Genomic DNA, 18968 nt, shown 5'->3' with positions numbered 1-18968 from the left:
GGCCGAGTGAGTCTAAGTCAGCAGAAAGCAGGTCACATCTGCCCAGCCTCTCCTGTTCTTTGTCCCAGTGAAACGAAAGGGTCCCTCCCCTGCCATTTTGGGGTGTGGGCTGTGAGGTTGCCGAGGGGCCCGATCTGGGGGTCCCTGGTACCCACTGACACCCACAGTCATTGTGCCATTCACTTAGACTCAGTGTCTTTACTTGATTCTCACCACACCTGGGAGGAAAGTGCCCACAGATACTAGACAAGGAGGCTGAAGTTCAAAAGTAATGTAATCACCCAAGGTCACACAATAGGTGACAGGGCCACGGCTCAAACCGATCCTAGGCCCAGGCCTTCCTGATCCACCTCACCGTGGGCCTCTCCCTGACATGGCTCCACAAAGCAGGGTCAGAGTTTGGTGCAGCTTTCTCACGGCAGTTTGGAGAGAGAGACACACACAAAAATACGCAAGTATGTAACTGAAACAAGTTTCAAAGCAGCCCTTACCTTTACTGTGCGCCTTACCTTTACTGTGCGCCCTGCACTCCTATTTTCTTTTCTGTTAGAGTAGTTCTGATAGTTCCGTGCTGGTCGTATATAACTGACAGCCTAAACTGGGATGCTTGCAGGTGAAAGAGGGGCACTACTAGCAATGACCTGGGGGCCACAGGCATAAACTGGCCTGTCCAGGGTGAACCAGGATGTGTCGTCACCCTGCACATGACCCACTGTGTTGAGTTTGAGACCCACAGTTAGAAAAGCTCCACATGGCTGTGCTGAGCTGGCCTGTCTCAGTCTGTCTCTTTGACTCGGGTCTTTTCTTTCTTGTAGGTTTGAACGGTTCCGAACAGGCCAGACCGCCAAGGTAAAAGGCTGCTTTCCTGTGACTAGATCATGCCATACTGATGGGGAGAAAGGCTGTTCTCACTCTCCCCCCGAGTGTCTGGACAGGAAGGTGCTTTTCTATCCAGGCTCATAGAGAAGTCCCTTTCTAATGTTTTACGCCACTGCCCCTTTAAGGCAGATAAGCCTGTGCTACCAGCTGATGCCCAGGGGTCTTGCCCACTTCCCAGGGGGTCCAGTTAGCTGGAGCCAATGGGGAGGAAGAAAAGCTCCCTGACTCCCAGTCAGAGCTGCTGGGGCCCTGGTGACAGATCCCAGGGCAGAGACTGCAGGCCCCGTGCTTGGGCGGGTGTGAGGAGTGAGGCTGCAGGCAAAGGGGATGATCGGGGCATCTCCCTCCCCCCAGCCCCCGAGTGAGGCCGAGCCGGCATCAGACCTGATTGACATGGGCCCCGACCCGGCAGCCACTGGCAACCTCTCATCCCAGCTGGCCGGAATGAGTAAGTGTGTTCTGGGGGCCTCCGGCCAAGGGTACGTTATGGTGCTGTGGGGGCCCCTACGGTCTGGGGGTACCCTCCATTATACACCACCAGCAGAACATCGGTCCCAAGCCAAACCTTGCTGCAAGCTTGGGCACTCAGGACAACTGCCCCTGGCAACCCCCAAATTCGTGAGCCCCCTCGGATCTCAGAAATCCCACCATCCTGTGGTTGTCCCTCTACACTGACTTCTCCATGGCTGGAATCATCTGAGTGAGCCCGGGCAAGTTACTTGAACTTCTGGAGCCTCTTTCCTCGTCTGTAGCAGGAGTGGGGATGGGCCCTTCCTGCCAGGTTGTCTCGAGGTTGAGCAGGCTCTTGCGTGGGAAGTACCTGGACCATGCCACGCTCTGGTGCACTCTGGATGAGTGTTGGTGGTCTTCACTGTTATCACTGTGACCAGTTTTATTTTATTTTCTTTCTTTCTTTATTTTCGAGACAGAGCCTCACTCTGTTGCCCAGGCTAGAGTGCCATGACATCAGCCTAGCTCACAGCAACCTCAAACTCCTGGGCTCAAGCGATCCTCCTGTCTCAGTCTCTCGAGTATCTGGGACTACGGGCATGCGCCACCATGCCCGGCTAATTTTTTCTGTATATTTTTAGTTGGCCAATTAATTCCTTTCTATTTTTAGTAGAGACGTGGTCTTGCTCTTGCTCAGGCTGGTCTTGAACTCCTGACCTAGAGCAATCCTCCTACCTTGGCCTCCCAGAGTGCTAGGAATACAGGCGTGAGCCACCACGCCTGGCCTGTGACCAGTTTTAAAATTACTGACTGCCCGCTTCATTCTAAGACCTGGGAAACCATTAGCATCCCATTTTGAATCACTAATACTACACTTTTTGAAAAATCAACCACATGTCTGCTGGCTGTCCTCCTGCCCAGCCACTTCCTCTAGCAGACAAAATAGGCAGCATTCCACCTGTGCTCTAACCCTCGCAGCAGCCCAGTGGGATGACTATGTCTCCACCGTAGAGATGAGCAAACCAAAGCTGGGCAGAGGAGGTGGCTTGCCCAAGGTCCCACACCAGCAGGTGCCGGTCCCTACCCGACCACCCCAAGCCATACTGCTTTCCCAGCACCGAGCCCTGGGCCTGGCCGGGAGCGGCTCAGCGGACAAGGACAGTGGGCGGATCCTTCACGTGCCTTTCTGTCCCTGCAGACCTGGGCTCCAGCAGTGTGAGGGCTGGCCTGCAGTCTCTGGAGGCCCCTGGCCGACTGGAAGACGAGTTTGACATGTTTGCACTGACGCGGGGCAGCTCACTGGCTGACCAACGGAAAGAGTGAGTGGCCTGGCCCTGCCGTGGTCCCCTGCAGTTTGGGTGGCTCTCTACCAGGGAGAGCCTCTCTCAGGGTCCCTGAACCTGGTGGGCCCCCTGCCTACACCCCCTAGGATCCTCTGAGTCAGTCCAGCATGCCCGGGAGCCCTGTGGTCAGATGACAGACTGCATGCCCCACAGGCAGGGATGGGTGGGGAAGCGGTACCTACAGGTTAGTGACCAACTGTACGTCAGAATCTTGTGTAATCTGATGGGGGGAAACAAGGCACTGAGCAGCAGGGGCATTGGCCCCAGGTTAGGTAGCTAGTATTTGGCAGAAGTAGGTTAAGAGCCCGGGGCTGTCTGCTTCCAAATCACATCATCTCCACCCCATCCACCTCCTCCCTGCACCATACCCTATATACCAAGGCCTCCAGGGGCGGGGAAGATTCATGATAAATCCTCAGGGACTTGCAAGTCCAGTCATTTCTGTTGTTCCATAGCCACCCTTGATTTCCAGAGAAGTCTCTGTTGCCCCACTGAGGTCTGCCCACTTTGCTCCAGAGCTGGGGCTCTGTCGTTGCCAGCAGACTGTGCATTTTCAGGGAGGTGCTTTCAGCAGCACGGGAACGTGGCTGAGTGTGTCTGCCAGGCCCGGCCTCTCGCCCTGACTTCCCAGGGACGGGCTGCTCACAGGCTGGTCAGAGGACAGTCTCCTCCATGATCTGTTTTCAGCCTTTTGCTGATCCCCAGAGCTGAGTTGTGGGCATCCAGGATTTCACAGCAAGGAAGGTTCTGGATTAAGGGATCCTCTCCACTGATCACACTTGACTCCTTAGTGGTCTACCGGTGTCTTTTGGAACTTGGTCATTGGGCCTCCAGAGAGCCCAGGACACCCTCTCTGTACCCACAGATGCAGGTCAGACCTGACAGGCTGCAGCTGCCTGGCCCCCGGGGTTGCCCTGGGCGGGGAGGCGTGTCTTTCTGTATCCGGGCAGGTCTGCACTCCCACCCCAGGTGCTCTGGGGCCGGCAGCTCACTGGTGCTCTGGAGTCAGGGCACTGCTGAGGCTGCCGAGCAGAGGGAAGCTAATGAGACTGGTGGGACTTGCAGCCAGGCGGATGGCCCATCCACATGGGACCCAGCAGGCAGCACTACCGGCAGCAGTGGGGAACCCTTGGCACCTGGCTGGCCCACCAGCCTGGATGAGGTTTGCTGTTGCACCGGTACTCCTGTGGGAGTTGGGGACAGGCAAAAGCATGCCAGGAGCTCGCCCTCCAGGGCCTGCAGTCTCACAGGGACAGTGATGTGCGCTGGGACCATTGCTGTGCAATGCTACGTGCTGTCCTGGAGGAGAGTTCCAGGCTTGGTGGACACAGGAGCGGGCATGGCACTCTGCAGAGGGCACTTAGGGCTGGACCAAGCAGCAGGGGGTGAAGAAGGCCATTTCAGGCACTGGGAACAGCATGTGCAAAGGCTAGTGGCAGGGTGGAAGAGCAGTGCTCTGCGTCCTGCACAGGGACCCAGGGAAGGGGGCAGGATGCTGGGAGGGTGGCGGGGCCTGCCAGGCCACACAGAGGCAGTTGATTTTATCCTAGTGTTAGCAGTAGGGAGCATGGGAAGGGTTTTTTCTTACCAGATTTGCATCTTGGAAACTGCCTGTGTCTGGGCACAGCTTACACGACATCATGTACCTTCTCAGGCCCTGGCTTCTGCAGGCCCTCCCAGGGCTTGGTTCCCACTCCAGCAGAAAAGATCCAGCAGGGACAGGAGTGTGCCTTAGCATCAAGTTCCCTTCCCTTTGTTCTCGTGCTGGGCTGGCCCACCCGGTGCTTCTGATGGACCGTCTAGCTCCGGGCACCTGACTGGCCTTTCCTGCCTGCCCAGCTCCCCACCTGCAGCCGGCGCCGCCTTGGCTGGCGGGGAAGCTGCTCCTTATCAGCCCCGTTTCTGCTCCAGCTCCAACCACGGCTGGCACCATCACAGCCCGTCCACTTGGTGCCAAGGAGCGGCAGGGGCACCTCAGCCCGGCCTTCTTGGAGGTGGGATGCTTCTCCTCACCCTCTTCCACATCGTCCTGGAAACACGCTCTGTGCCACTGTGCACAGACACCTCCTCTCCAGGAAGCACTTAGGCAGGTGTTACCCCAGGTGGCCCAGGTCAGCCCCTCTCTACCATCCTCACCTGAGGGGGGCAGAGGCCTGCCCGGGTCTGCAGCCCAATTGGGTTGTGTGGGCTTCTCCGGGGGTGTCCTCGACCCTCCACAGCTGTAGGCGTGGCCCTCAGGGACAGCCGAGCTTCGGCTTCAGGGCTGCGTGCATGTGGCCAGGAGAGAGAGAAAGGCGGCGGCAGCAAGGAGTAATTAGGAAAGAACGGCTAGGTCTTCCGAGTGAAGGGAAACATGAGCTTCTGCGCGCTCCTGGGGCCAGGCACGCCTTATTCTGTCGTTTCCACAACGCGCGAGCATCTCGGACACAGCAGCGTGCTGCCTGCACACCGCGAAGCAGCAGGCCTCTGGGTCAGGAGGCGCTGCTGACCTTTGGCGTCACTTCCTCCTTGCCACTTCTCGTTGCCCAGGGGTGCTGGGCTGCTCTCCAAAAGGAGTGAGCACCCCGGACCCCACCCCGTTGGCCTTAAAGTTGGTGACAGCATGGCCCTCAGTAGTCCCAGCTCACTTGCCATGGTTAGAGCCCTGTGACGAGGGGACGAACCAGCCAGCAGTCGCACTCCTCCAGGGAACTCTGCCCCTGAGGGAAGGAGCGGACAGCGGTGCTCTTCAAGTGACTGCCTGGGAACTGGGGGTCTTATTCAAGAAGCCCCTGTCAGTGCCAGCCCTCCCCATTCCCAGGAAGGCACAGGGGCACTGCAAGAGTTAAGTGTGATACGGTCCCAGTTCCTGAACCTGGAGTTAGGCCACCTCCAGGTTCGGTGGAGTGCCAGCGTCCCCAGCTGGAGGACACCCTCATCCCTTACAGAGCTCTGTGGCTCACTTCTTCGCCTCAAAGCTGGACCGACCCGGCTGAGGTCTGGCCTCTGCCAGCAGTTCAGAGCGAGAGTAGATGCCCTGGACGTCCCTGGTATCGTCTGAGAGAGGCCCCCAGCCCCCTCATTAGCCCACCTTCTCCCGCTCCCATGAGCCTTCACCTCTGACACACACACACTTCCCTGCCCCTTCTCGCCTGCCCTGTGACTGTGGGGTCTGTCTCTGCTCCTTCCAGCCCACCCACCTTGCGTTTCCTCCCAGCTCCTGCCTTCCCACCCGGCCTGGCTGGCGGGCACGCCCCGGGGCACACTTAGAACAGCTATACGCGAGTGATCTCCTACACGCTGCCCAGACAGGGAGGGGCAGGGCAGGTGTCCGTGCTGGTGACAGTCTCTGCTGGTGACAGTGCGAGGCAGCACCTCGCCCAGCTCCGCAGGGATTTGTTTCAGCAGCAGCGCGGAACCCCCCATTCCGATGCCACCTTATACAGAACCACGGTCTACAAAATTAGGAAACAGAAACTGCTCAAGAAAAGGTAGATCATTCTCCACAAGCATGGAGTTGTGGAGCCGTATCTCAGTCCTCTGAGTTTGGCAAAATCTGGCATAGCCGTTGGTGGTCTTGGTATTGGTCTTTGGCCACTGACGCCCTAATTTCCCCAGCCTTGCTGTGCCTGTCGTGTGGGTCACACATCCGATCCGATTCCCAGAGGCAGAAAATAAGATCGATCCTCCCATTCCCGGACAGGCCTGGAGAGTAGGAGCCTCAGCCCACGCCCGTCCAGTGGCCTGAGCTGCCCCCACCCTTCCGTCCCTGCATCAGCTGGCAGGCCCGGTAAGGCGAGGATGGCCTCTGATGGCCTTGTGGCCTCTGTGTTTCAGGGTAAAATACGAAGCCCCCCAAGCAACAGATGGCCTGGCTGGAGCCCTGGACGCCCGGCAGCAGAGCACCGGCGCGGTAAGCAAAGGGGCCCTCCTGCCATGGGGGGCCCAGAAGGACGGCAGGGAATGCCCCACTGTGTGCCAGGCACTGGCTCAGCATACCCACACCTCTTTCTTCGTTTGGCTCTCAAATTGGCGCTTTGTGGCAAACGTGGTCATTCCCAGTTTACAGCTAAGGAAAGTGTTAGAGAGGTGAAGTCATTTGCCCGAGCTCACATGGCAGGGATTCTTTGATTTTTTTTTTTTTTAAGACACGGTCTCGCTCTGTCACCAGGGCTAGACTGCAGTGGTGTCATCATAGCTCACTGCAATCTCCAACTCCTGGGCTCAAGCGACCCTCTTATCTTGGCCTCCTGAGTAGCTGGGACTACAGGTGCACAACACTACATCCAGCTAATTTTTCTGTTTTTTATAGAGACGAGGGTCTCGCTCTTGCTTAGGCCAGTGTCGAACTCCTGAGCTCAAGCAATCCTCCAGCCTTGGCCTCCCTCCCAGAGTGCTGGGATTACAGGCGTGAGCCACCGCACCCGGCCACGTGGCAGGGATCCTGACCTGGGTCTCAGTGAGGGAGCTGCAGTCCAGCTGCCTTGGGATCTTGTCCCAGCTCTGCCACCTACCAGCTGTGTGTCAGGCAGACCATTAGCCCTCCTGCCCTCCATTTCACCTGTGCGTTGTGGCCCATGGTGGGACTGCAGTAGTAGATGACAGAGCACGTGAGGGATATGTTTAAGGTGCTTGGCACAGAGAGAGTCCAGTCAACAGCATACCTCACTGCCCCTCTAGAGACCTTTCATTTGCAGATGTGTGGGCAGCGGAGTACCCTAAAACAGCAGGAGGAGTATTGGGGTGTCTGTTAGTTTCATTTAGTTGCTTCACTATGATTGAGTGACAGCCACATGTCCAGCATGGAGCATGCTTTGTAGGCGACCCCTCCCCCTGGGCAAGGACTCCGTGCGTGATTCTCCTGTCTTTACCTGTGTATCCAGATGCTTGTCAGACAGCGTGAGAATTTCTGCTTCCGTACGTGAGCAGACAGAGCCGCTCCAGTGGGGGATACGTAGAGACAGCAGGACCTAGGAGTTGGGAGGAGCAGGGGCAGCACCTTGGGGGCTTCCCAGGCCAGGGTGGGGTGGGGGGTGGGAGATGGAGCCCGAGGGGTGGTAGGGACCTGGGGCGGCTGAGAGGACTCCAGCTGCATCCCAAATGAGGTGGAAGCCACTGGAAAGTCTTGAGCACAAGAGGGACGTTGCTCTGACTTCCATTCTAAAAGGATCGGGCTGGAAGCTGGGAGAGCAGGGAGGAGGCTGCAGAAGGCATCTGGCCCACCATGGGGTCAAGTCCCAGTGACTCCCAAAGGTGCTCCGTCTCCACTCCTGGGTCTTCAGCATCTGAGGAATCACTCCCAAGTCAGAACAGACGGAGGCATAGAGCACCATGCCGGCAGGGCCAGGGGAAACCCAGTGCTCCTGTGTGGTGTGACCTGCCACCAAGCAGAGCAGTTTGCCACGCCATGTCTCAGAGCGTCCAATCTTCTGACTCTTTTTTCTAAGTGATCATTTATTGAGCCTGTGCCCCTTGCCAGGCGCAGTGCTAAGCACTTGGCACCCCACCCCCCAAGCCCTTGGGGTATGTTATCATCCCTTTTACAAATGAGAAAGCTGAGTTCCAGGGAGCGGTTAGGTGAAACGATAGGTGTAATATCCCCAGCATGGTGCCAGCACACGGTAAAGGATTAATAAGACGGCATTTAGTCCCCACAGTGCTGCTGTGTGGTCATCCCCATTTCCAGATGAGAAAACTGAGGCATAGAATTGCCAGGTACCCTGCCCAGAGTCTCACAGCTGTTGGGCTTCCTGGCCTCCAAGCTGTGCTGATGACAAGTGCACCAGATCTGAAAACCTCTTAGGAACAGAGGAGGGTGAACAGAGGTGCATGCACCCCTCCTCAGCCTGCCTTTTCCAGGGGCCACCTTCCAGCCCTGAGTCCAGATGCCTCCAGACGCTCTGGGAGCCTGCTGCAAGCGCCCTAACCATCCCAGCCAGTCCACTCTGGCTGCAGCCCCGAGACAGGGCTCCCTTCCCCAGGGGCACACAGCAACTCTGGCATGACTAGAACTAGGGCCCGGGTCTCCCTCTGCCATGCCACCTTGCAGCTAGCCCCTGGGGAGGAAGCACGCACAGACACACACACACATGCACACACACAAGTCCTCCTGCAGAAAAGCAGAAACTGATAAACAAACCATCACTCATTTCCTCTCTGATAACTGGAAGCAACCTCCACCAGATCAGAACGATCTCCTAAAACTGTGCAAGCAGACTCCCACTCCTGAGGTGCCCAAGTCTGGCTGGGGGCGGGGCCTTCACCCACTGAACCATCAGAATAACAGCACACGGCAAGGTATACAGTAGAATCAAGCGCCAACTCTGTGGGCAGCCCATGTTTGCCCCCGGGACTCAGAGCAGAACTCACCAGTCCTGCGACGAGGGGATGTCCCTTCCCTCCCTAGAGTGCCCGTGCTGCGCGGCGTGCCAGGCCCCGCACTGGGTCCCTGTGGGGTGCACAAGGCCGTAACAGGGTGACAGGCCGGGAGCTAGGACTCTAGTCTCCCTTCATCCTGTGTCCACTCTGGGGCCCTAGGAAACCTGTTGCCGTCAGCGAACATGAGGGGAGTGGACACACCAATGTGTCTAAACCCTGGGTGCCCATCAGAGTCCCCTGGGAGCCTCCAGGCTGGCTGACGGCCACCTGCTCTGCCGTCCCAGGACTGCTCCGGCCCTGCCTCTGGGATCTTTGCGGAAAGGGCTGGGAAGCTTCATTTCCTTTGCTCTCAGCTCTGTCCCAGCCCATCAGGGCTCTGGTGTTGCAGAGCTGTTGTGGTTCGCCCACAGGGGGCACCTCTGCTGCTTCCTCCATGCCCTGGCACCTGCTGTCCCCCCACCATGCACATCTGCTTACATGCAACACATGTACACATACACATACATGGGCCTCCTGCCCCAAATGGATCCTCCCTGCTGGGGAAGGCTGCGGGCGCCAGGGGCCCTGGCCCTGCCGTGCCACCACTGCCAGCGTGACTCTCTCACCCAGACGGGAGGCGGCAGCGAGAAGAGCCTCAGTGACTGGATGGTGAGACAAGGCATGGTGAGCAGGGGCCAGGCCTGGCCACCTAGAGAGCTGGGGTGCTGCTCGCAGGGCTTCCGCAGGCACGGAAGCGGCTGGTGGTGCTGCCTGGGGGAGCGGGGCCTGGACGAAGACCCAGAGGGGGCAGGAGGGGCAGTGAGGGCACTGAGGCTCAGGCTGGCCCAGACAGCACAGCTTCCGCAGCCCCTCTGCCCAGGGCCTGCCCTCGACTCAGGCAAGGCCGAGGCAGCTGAGAGGCGACTGGGGCAGAGTAGGTGGGAGAGGGAGCCGGTGTGGGCAGCCGGGGCACCTGCCACTGCTGCCGCCAGGAAGTGGGCGCTGCCTTCTTGCCGGGCTCTGCTGCTGCCCCATGGGGTCCGCAGGTGCTGGCTGGTGGAGCGTGGAGACTGAGCTGGCTTGGCTGGAGAAAGACTCTCGCTCTCCTTCTCTTTCCCAAAGCAGCTAAATGGTAACCGGGAAATAGTAGTTTTATTAGTGCTACACTAATGAGTAGGAAATAGTAACTGGCATTTCTTGAGCAGCTACTCTGGGCCAGGCCCTGTGCCAAGCTCTGGATATCTGCTGTCCCATTTCACCCTCACAGCAGCCTGGACGGTGGGCGCTGTTGTCCCCACTCTAGGGAGGAGGGAAATGAGGGGCACAGAAGTTAACTTTCCTGCCCACGGGCTCTTTGTATTAGGGGCCAGGCCGGTTCCAGTCCTTCCGACTCCAAAGTCTGTGCCCGTAACTTCCAACTGGAGCCGTCCACTGCACACTTGGCTAGGGAAGGAAGTCCCCAAGCCCTTCCCCTGTGCGGAAGCCATCGTGGCAGAGCCCGTGACTTTGTGGTCCAAAGTGGAATGTCCCCATCTGCAGCTCTGCCCCTCTGAGCCACCAGACCAGCCTTCTCTGGTCAACTCAGCACCTCCCTGCTCTGGGCCCTTCTACACCACGTTTTTGTCGGGAACTCTTGAGTCTGCAGAGGTGCCAGAGGACAGAACCTGGCAGCCCCTGGCCCACTCACTTTGCCCCCCCCCAACCTTGATGGCTGGAGGAACGTCTGGGATCCCTCCCTGGGCTTTGCATAATCTTTAGTCAGATGCTCCCGAGCACCTGTGGGCCTATGTGCAGGGCCTCCTGCAACCTAGAACCTAGAACCCACCAGTGAGTCAGAGCTGGGGCTCCATTCTCCCTGCAGGAGAGGGAACTGCCGTTCCCAGCAGGCCCTGCTCCCATCTCCTGCTCAGGCCCTGGGTTTGTACTCCCTCGCCCACAGCCTGGCACGGGGGACAATGCCCGCAGCAGATAGGGCAGGTCCAGGTGAGGAGGAGGAAGCTCAGGGCAGGTGTGGGTGACTGCACAAGGCTACCCAGCTGGGGGGGGCCTTCACCTAGTTGCCCAGGGCTCTGCCTCCCGACCTCACCCTCTGCCCTTCCTTCTAGATCCCTGTCACCCAGGCCTGCTTCATGGAGGACATCGAGCAGTGGCTGTCCACTGATGTGGTATGTTGGGGCCCACCCCTCACCACCTGGCAGGGGGCCCATATTTCTCGTGAAGAAATGAATGGCCACAGGGCCAGGGTTGAGTTGTTTAGTGCCCTGAGGGCAGTGGGGTGAACCCTGGTGAGGAGGGACAAGAGTAAAGAACCCATCTCCTGGCCGGGCGCGGTGGCTCACGCCTGTAATCCTAGCACTCTGGGAGGCCGAGGTGGTGGATTGTTCAAGGTCAGGGCTTCAAGACCAGCCTGAGCAAGAGTGAGACCTCATCTCTACTAAAAATAGAAATTAATTGGCCAACTAAAATATATAGAAAAAATTAGCTGGGCATGGTGGTGCATGCCTATGGTCCCAGCTACTCGGGAGGCTGAGGCAGGAGGATTGCTTAAGCCCAGGAGTTTGAGGTTGCTGTGAGCTAGGCTGATGCCACGGCACTCACTCTAGCCTGGGCAACAGAGTGAGGCTCTGTCTCAAAAAGCCCATCTCCTGCCGCCCACCTGCCTCCTCCAGGCACGTCCCACCCACCCCACCCCCCGGATAAGGGCCTAGGCGCAGCACCTCAGCCGCTTCCCAGAGCCTGCCTCCAATGCGCAGGGCCAGCAGGTGCCAGCCCACCGAAGGGCTGGCGGCCGGGCCAGGGAGGCTGACGGGGGAAGCGTGATGGCGCTGAGCTCCGCCTGCAGTAGGGAACCCCACCCACACCCATCTTACAGGTCAGAAGACCAATACGAAGCTGCAGGGGGGCCCAGGCCTAGGGCAGTCCGCTGTCCTCCACAGGAAGTGCCCAGGAGGAGGCAGGCTGGCGCCAGGAGATGCGGACCCCAGGGAGAGAGGGGGCGAGGGTCAGAGTCGGGTCTTCTGTACAGGGCTCCGCCCCAGCATGGGCCACCCCCTCTGGGCACCAAGGACCACACCGCCCCGAGGCCACCTTCTGCAAGTGCCAAGACTGTTTCTGCCCAGGGTCGGGCCATGGGGCAAGGACTCGGGCCTTTCTGTCTGGAGGCAGGAGCCCCACCCCCTCTCCAGCCCCACCCTCAGCGTGACTGCCCCTCAGTCTCTGGGTGTCTCCCTCTCCTCCATGGGGGCAAGAGTGTCCACCCCTCGAGGAAAAGAACGGGCGTTCATCAAGGACCCACTGGGGCCACGTCCTGCACTCAGCATTCTTCTCCGCGTGTTACCCTGTCTTAGCTTCCCAGCAACCCTCTAAATTAGCTCCAATCTCCCCATTTTACGGAAGGAAAAACCAAGGCTCAGGGAAGTCAGGTGACACCCAAGGTTCTGGAGCTCAGGAAGCGGCAGAGCCGGGACGGAGCCTGAGGTTGGGACGAACGCTGGTCAGTGGCACCTGAGCTGCCACCCCACCAGGTGGACGGACTGTGGCCTTGCTCCCTGGGGGCAGCTAACTTCTGCCTCTTCTCCTTCTGCTTTCTCAGGGGAACGGCGCAGAAGAACCCAAGGGCGTCACCAGCGAAGGTAGTAGTCCCCGGCTCCTGCCTGCCCACCCCCTTTCCGGGCTGTGGCCCCAGAGCCCACCCTCACCCTCTCTCTTTCCTCCAGAATTTGATAAGTTCCTGGAAGAACGGGCCAAAGCTGCCGATCGGTTGCCCAACCTCTCCAGCCCCTCGGCCGAGAGGCCCCCGGGCCCCCCTCCTAGCTCGGCCCCTCGGAAGAAGACCCAGGAGAAAGACGACGACATGCTGTTTGCCTTATGAGCGCAGGGTCTGGCACCCTGCGGCCCAGGACCCTGCTGCTCCGTCCCCTGGGCCGGGGCTCTCTCCCTCCTTTGGTGTTAAGGCTGCTTTGGGGGTGGCTTGTCACCCCCTCTCTCCTCCTCGTGGACGGAGCTGACCGGCTGGGCTGGGCTGTGCTGGGGGTGTGGGGAGGCAGCGAGCTGGACCGGGGGGACGCCTGCCTCCTTCTCCACCCGAGCCGACCACTGCGACTTTGCTGAGAAGTAGGAGGCCCCAGGACAGACAGGCCGGCTGCTTGGTTGACCCGGTGTGACTTTCTTTGCCCTGGTGGTGCCCTGTCCTGGCCCTTTCCCTGGAGGAGCCGCTTCCGAGCCCCTCACTGCCTGCTGGGCCTGGCTGGAGGCCACAGCGGAGGCTCTGCCATTCCTGCCTGCCTGGGGCGCGAGGGCTGCAGCTGGCCTAGCTGCAGAGGGCGGGCTGGAAGCCCTCCGAGGAGCTGCCCACTGTCCAGGTACGAAGCTGCACGTGTGGGCGAGGCCTCGCCGGCCCCAGGCTGCAGGGTGGGGCTCCAGGGGATGCCTGGGCCCCCTCCCTCCACTGCCTTGTCCTGTCTCCTGCCTCTGCCCTGCCACTGGGGCCCGCCTGGTGGCTGATCCTCTTGTACTGGGAGAGGTGCCTTGTGTATCCCTAATTAAAGGTAGAAAACCACCTTGCCGCCAGCATTGTCCAGCGCCCTGGTGGGAAGTGACTTCTTGGCCCCGTGGAGGGACTGTTTGGGGCTGCACTGGGGGCCATCTGGGGCTGGCTTCTGCGGATGGTGCAGTCCCCTCTCACCGCACCCTGCTGTCCCCTCAGGCCAGCTCCTGCCTGCACAGCAGCACACTCATCACAAGGGAGGAGCCCGAGGGACGGTGCTGGCACGTTGGTGAACAGGCACGCCCTGGGCTACTCGCGGGCTTGTGGCATCGTCACAACAGTCCGGGAGAAGCAAAGTTACCATCGTTGCTTTATAGACTCTGAGGCTGTGACTCTGTGAGCCACATGAGCTGCCCCAATTCAGGAGAGGAACAGATGCAGTTGTCTGTCATGTGCTGGACACTTCCTCTTAAGGACATTGTCCCCATTTCTCAGATGACCACACCAAAGCCCAGTTTGAATGACGTGGTCCACAGCTCAAGGTGCTGGGCCACAGGTCAGGCACGAGGCGGGGGGCGTGGTGCGGGGTGGTGTGGGGTGGGAGGGGTCAGCTCTTACCTGCCCCCATGGCAGCTCAAGAGCCCCAGGTCATGGGGTACCACCTTTTCAGGTCTGCAATCTCCCCACCGGGCCTCCAGGAGTCACTACTTGAGGCATGTTGGAGCCTCCTGGCCCAGCTCTTGGTGGCAGAAGGGAAGGGGTTGGGGTGGGGCTGGAGCGATTGGGTCCACAGGGGCCTGGGCTCCCGGGATGGGGACCTGGGTCTGTGTGAGCAGCCACCAGCTCCCGTGGGCAGAAGGCAGGCAGCACCTGCCGCCTGAGGTGTGGTCTCTAGCTGGACACACAGGATACCAGGCCTGGCCCTGCCCTGCAGGTGGAGTTGGGGTAAGGAAGGCAGCTTATCGGCAGACACAGGGGACCCTAAACAGGGAAGGAGGACGCACCGCTGCCCTCGGTCCAGGCCGAGCTCCACCCCTACTCGGCGTCTATGAGCTCCTGCCGTGTGCTGTGCCCCGCCTGCCCTCCCCACAGCCCCGCTGTGGGTGTTGGCCTCTGCTTACAGGGGCCTGCCTGGTCATACGCTAAGCAGTGGAAGAGTGGGACCCCCAGTCCCTCCTCACTGCTGCCCCTCCTGCCTGCCCAGCCCGCACACCCCTGCCTGCCTCCCTCATTCCCCTCCATTTAACTGTGCACCCCTTAGGGAAATCGTAATTTTACAAGGATCAAAGCCAAGGTTGCCACTCCCCTGTGTCAGCCAGGAAGCCCAAGGCACTTTTTGTGGATGGCTCCAGGGACTCAGGGCCCTGCTAAGGACCCAAACTGCCAAGCGGTTCACTCCGGCAGACATAGCCCCGAGTGCCCGCTGCACAGCAGGCGTGGTGCTAGGTGATGGTGACACGGAGGTGAACCTGGCAGTGTGGGGTCACGTGGGAGGCAAGAGTACAATAAAGACAGACATAAACTCAGTGATTGCTTCCTGCTTTGAAACGAAAGGGTAAATGGACGCAGACTGGAGACGGGAGGTCATTGAGGATGGCCAGGCACAGAGAGCCCTGAATGCCAGACAGGAAGGGGCCCTGCGGAGGTCTCCTGCTTCCACTGGCCAGGACAGCATCGAGGTCCTTAAGGGCTGTCCTCCAGAGAGAAGGCTGCGGGGCCTGGAGGGGCGAGGGGCACTGGCAGGAAGCCATTAGCAGGGCCTGGCTGGGTTTCCCGGCAGCAGGCTCTGTGTCTGAGGCCTCGGGCTGGGCTGGGGCCTGATCAGTTTACAGCAGCAGGAAGTCACCACCCCATGAAAATGAGCACCAGTTGCCTGGTGGGGGCCTTGGGCAGCAAGGGGGCCTCCACCTGGCGCCACAGGGCAGGATTACGGAGGCGCCGGCGCTCCTGCTGGGCCCAGCTGCACTGGAAGAGGGCACCGGGCCAGGGCTATGGTGGGAAGGGTTGCACGGAGCTAGGGCCAGTGGGCAGGGGTTGGGGTGCCTGGGGAGCAGCCTCCACCCCCTCCACTCCCTCCTGGCTTCCCTGCACTTCCTGCCCCAGTCCAACTCCCTGACTCGGAACATCCTCTCCAATTGTCATATGACAGCAGATCCTGACAGGTGCGGCGGCTCATGCCTGTAGTCCTGGAACTTTGGGAGGCTGAGGCGCGAGGATCACTTGAGCCCAGGAGTTTGAGGCTGTTGTGAGCTATGATAGTGCCACTACACTGCATTCCAGCCTGGGCAACAGAGCAAGACCCTGTTTCTAAAACAAAATTAATTAATTTAACAAAAAGCAGCAAATTCTGTTGCAGCCCCTTCTGAGCTGTGTGGCCTTAGGCAAATTACTTAACCTCTCTGTGACTCACGTGTAAATGGTCTGTCACTCTGTCAGGGTTGTCCTGAGGATTTACTGAGCTGACAAGTAGTACAGCACCTGCCACATAGGAAGTGCTCTATAGGTGTCATTGTTGTCTTGGATGGTACAGACACCTGGCTCAGAGCACTGCCCTCAGGCTGCTGGGTCATTTGGGGGAGGGGCCCAGCTCAACCTCCCGTACAGCCTTCCCAGCTTCCAGGACAACCTCCGTCTCTTCTCCCCAGCTGGCAGAGAACCAAAGGACAGCGTTTCTCTTTCCTCCTGGTCTAAGCTGCTGCCCCTCAGGGGGCCCACAGCTGCCCTGACCGTGGCGGCAGGGCCAAGGCCCTGGTGGTCCTCGCTTGGGCTCCCCTGACTCACAGTGGACTCCCGGGAAGGCCCTGCGTCTGGCAGCCCGCCCCGCTCTGACTCCCGGCCAGCTCAGAGTCAGTGCCCCAGGGCGGCCACGAGATGGCAGCAGCGCTGCACGTACAGGGCCTGAAGGGTGCAGGGGGCGGGGTCCGCCACCGCCTCGCCAGCCCCTCCCCAGCCCCTCCCCTGCACCAACACTAGCTGGGGGGGCTGAGTGACAGTGCAAGAGGCTGGGGCTGCAGTCTGAGGCCTGGCTTCACAGCGGGCTGCACGGTGCCACTGCACGAGAGACTTAATCTCTGGAAGCTTCAGCTCCCCTTACACCTCCTGACTCTCGTGGTGTGGGGAGGATGCAGTGAGACGAGCTCTGGGTGGGTAGGGGCGAGCCCTGTCCCCTCTGTGCTCCGTGCGGAGGGCCAGGTGTGCTCCTGCTCCCAGGCCCTCCCAGGGGACATGCGAGAGCTCTGTGTGTGTTGCTGTCTGTCTGTGCATGTGGAAATCACAGCAATAACTCCACTACACCATGATTCCTGCCCCTTCCCCCCTTCCATGTCTGCAGTGAGAAGCCTGCTTCCTATCCTCCTTCATTTATTTGTCTGTTCAATGCTCAGCAGTACCAGGTCTCCATTGCCACCACCGCCCTGCCTGCCTGGTGCCTGCCTGGCCCTGGGAGGGCCCCTGCCCCTGCTCAGACCCCCCTGCCCAGCTCAGGCCCTGGCACCCCACTCGGCCATCAGCCCTCACCCACCACCACCCCCAACCCAGACGTCCACCTTGCCTGGCCCACCTCACGGCTTTGGGACAGGAAGGCAAGAAGAGAAGGAAAGAGCGGGTTAATTTTAAGCAGAAAGAATAGGCCTCTCTCTGAAAGGATGTCTGTCCCCACCGGCCCCACACGCCACCCAAATATTCATGCATTGCTGGCATTTACATCTCTAAACTACCCCTGCCCAACTCCCCGTCAGAAACACCCAGAAATCCTCGGTTAGTATGCTAGTTCTGTTCTGCCCTGGCTGCCAGAACAAAGGGCCACAGCCTGGCTCAGGCAGCGGAAGTTCCGGAGGCTGGAAGTCTCAGACCAAGGCGTCAGCAGGGCTAGTTCCTTCTGAGCCCTCTCCTTGGCCATGAATGGCCATTTGCTCCCTGTGTCCTCGTGTGGTCTCCCCTCTGCCGTCTGTGTTCACATTTGCCCCTTCTAGGAGCACGCCAGCCATGGTAGCTTAGGGCCCACTCTCATGACCTCCCTTTACTTTAATCGTGCCTTTAAGGCCCATCTCCAAATAGTCACATGCAGAGGACCTGGGGCTTAGGGCTCCAATGTATGAATTTGGGGGGACACAGCTCAGCCATAGGTTCCCTCCAGGCCCTCAGGCCATTCTCCCAGGCTCACCGCCCTGCTCTGGGGTTACCACATGCTCTGCAGAGGGCGGCCACAGGTGACACCCCCCTCTGCTCCAGCCCCTCCCTAGTAGGGGTTTAAGGGTGGCTGCTAGAGCCATCCTTGGGCCAGCCTGCCCTGGGGAGCCCACGAAGGACCAGCTGCGGGCCAGGAGCAAAGCAGGACAGGGGCAGAGTGGAGGACAGTGGGGGAGGGCACAGGCGCTGGGAGCGGGGGTCGGGAGCTGTCCTTGTCCCTGCTGCTGCCCTTATGTTTGGGAGCAGACCCAAGTGGCTGGACTGGCAGGTTTCACTTCTGCCCACCCTGGGACAGGACGAGACAAGGAAGCAGCCTCCCTGGGCCCATCCTCGCCCCTTGCCTCTGGCGCAAGACTCCTCCATCCTCTCCCCTGCCCTGCCACAGGCTGGCCTGTACCCCTTTTTGTCAGCTGACCTGGGCCCCAAACCCCCAGTGGGTCAGAGTCAGGCTGGCAGGGCCCTGGGACCTCTAGAGGCCAGTGTGGCATGTGCAGACGGGCCTGCCCCCGGGGAGGCTCACGCTCCAGCCTGGCCTGGGGAAGAGGCGGCCCCGCCCCCACGAACACAGGGAGGCCAGTGCAGGGCCGGACGTGGGGACTCCTGGGCCCCCTGTATACGGCCAGGTGCCATGGTGGCCCGAGCACTGCCTGGCTCACGCAGCCAGAGACTGACTGATTTGGGGCAAGCCCTTTCCTCCCTCTGGGCCTCAGTGTCCCAGATGTTAACCAAGGAGAGTGAATTAAGTGATCCTGAGGCTGCTTTCCACTCTACTGTTCTGCCCACCTGACCCCCAAATTTCACAATCTACTTCTAAAAGAGAAGACACTGGAAGAAAGAAACCCGAGTATCTACAGAGAGGGAAGCAAGGCCTCTGGGTTCGTCTCGCTCCAGGACCAGCGGGGGTGGAGAAAGTTCTGCCGCACGTTCAGTGGGACAGGGAGGCCGAGGGCGAGCCCGCAGCGGGTGCCCACGGGGGAGCTGGCCACCCGGGGCCAGGACGGAAGCGAAACCCCAGCTGGGCAACACCCCCGCACCTGCCCCGGGCAGCCCCCAGAAAAGGGGAAGCAGGTGCATGACAGGAGGGCCATCGTATAGAGGAGAGAAAGATCAGCTGCTAAGGTCGCACGGCTGGGAAGTGGAGTCTCCGAGTCCTCTTGTCTGGGGAGAAAGGGTCCTTGTGGGGGTCAGCGTGAAGCGTACTTTATTTGGGGACTGGAGCTGTGGCTGGAGCTGCTTTGGGCTAGAACGGTCACTCTGTGTGTGTGTGTGTGTACGTGTGTGTGTGC

General features: G+C 59.9%; 1 protein-coding gene across 5 annotated transcripts in view; it reads left to right on the top strand.

Moving 5' to 3' along the window:
- TOM1 (target of myb1 membrane trafficking protein) overlaps window positions 1-13014 on the top strand; it is a 39083-nt gene extending 26069 nt beyond the window's left edge. For 4 of the 5 annotated variants that reach the window (XM_012787053.3, XM_012787055.3, XM_076007054.1 and 1 more), the window contains 8 exons: window positions 816-849; window positions 1234-1327; window positions 2528-2648; window positions 6489-6564; window positions 9639-9692; window positions 11114-11173; window positions 12601-12640; window positions 12725-13014. In XM_012787053.3, coding sequence (XP_012642507.1) covers window positions 816-849; window positions 1234-1327; window positions 2528-2648; window positions 6489-6564; window positions 9639-9692; window positions 11114-11173; window positions 12601-12640; window positions 12725-12879 — 634 coding nt within the window. In that variant the 3' untranslated portion in view covers window positions 12880-13014. The remainder of the gene's footprint in view (window positions 1-815; window positions 850-1233; window positions 1328-2527; window positions 2649-6488; window positions 6565-9638; window positions 9693-11113; window positions 11174-12600; window positions 12641-12724) is intronic. The other variant, XM_012787054.3, reaches the window with a different exon arrangement.
- Window positions 13015-18968: the final 5954 nt, after the last annotated feature.

The sequence above is a fragment of the Microcebus murinus genome, chromosome 10 (genome assembly GCF_040939455.1).
Source record: "Microcebus murinus isolate Inina chromosome 10, M.murinus_Inina_mat1.0, whole genome shotgun sequence".
NCBI lineage: Eukaryota > Metazoa > Chordata > Mammalia > Primates > Cheirogaleidae > Microcebus > Microcebus murinus.
The sequence above is the reverse complement of the archived record's forward strand: the minus strand, read 5'-3'. Positions and strand labels throughout refer to the sequence as shown.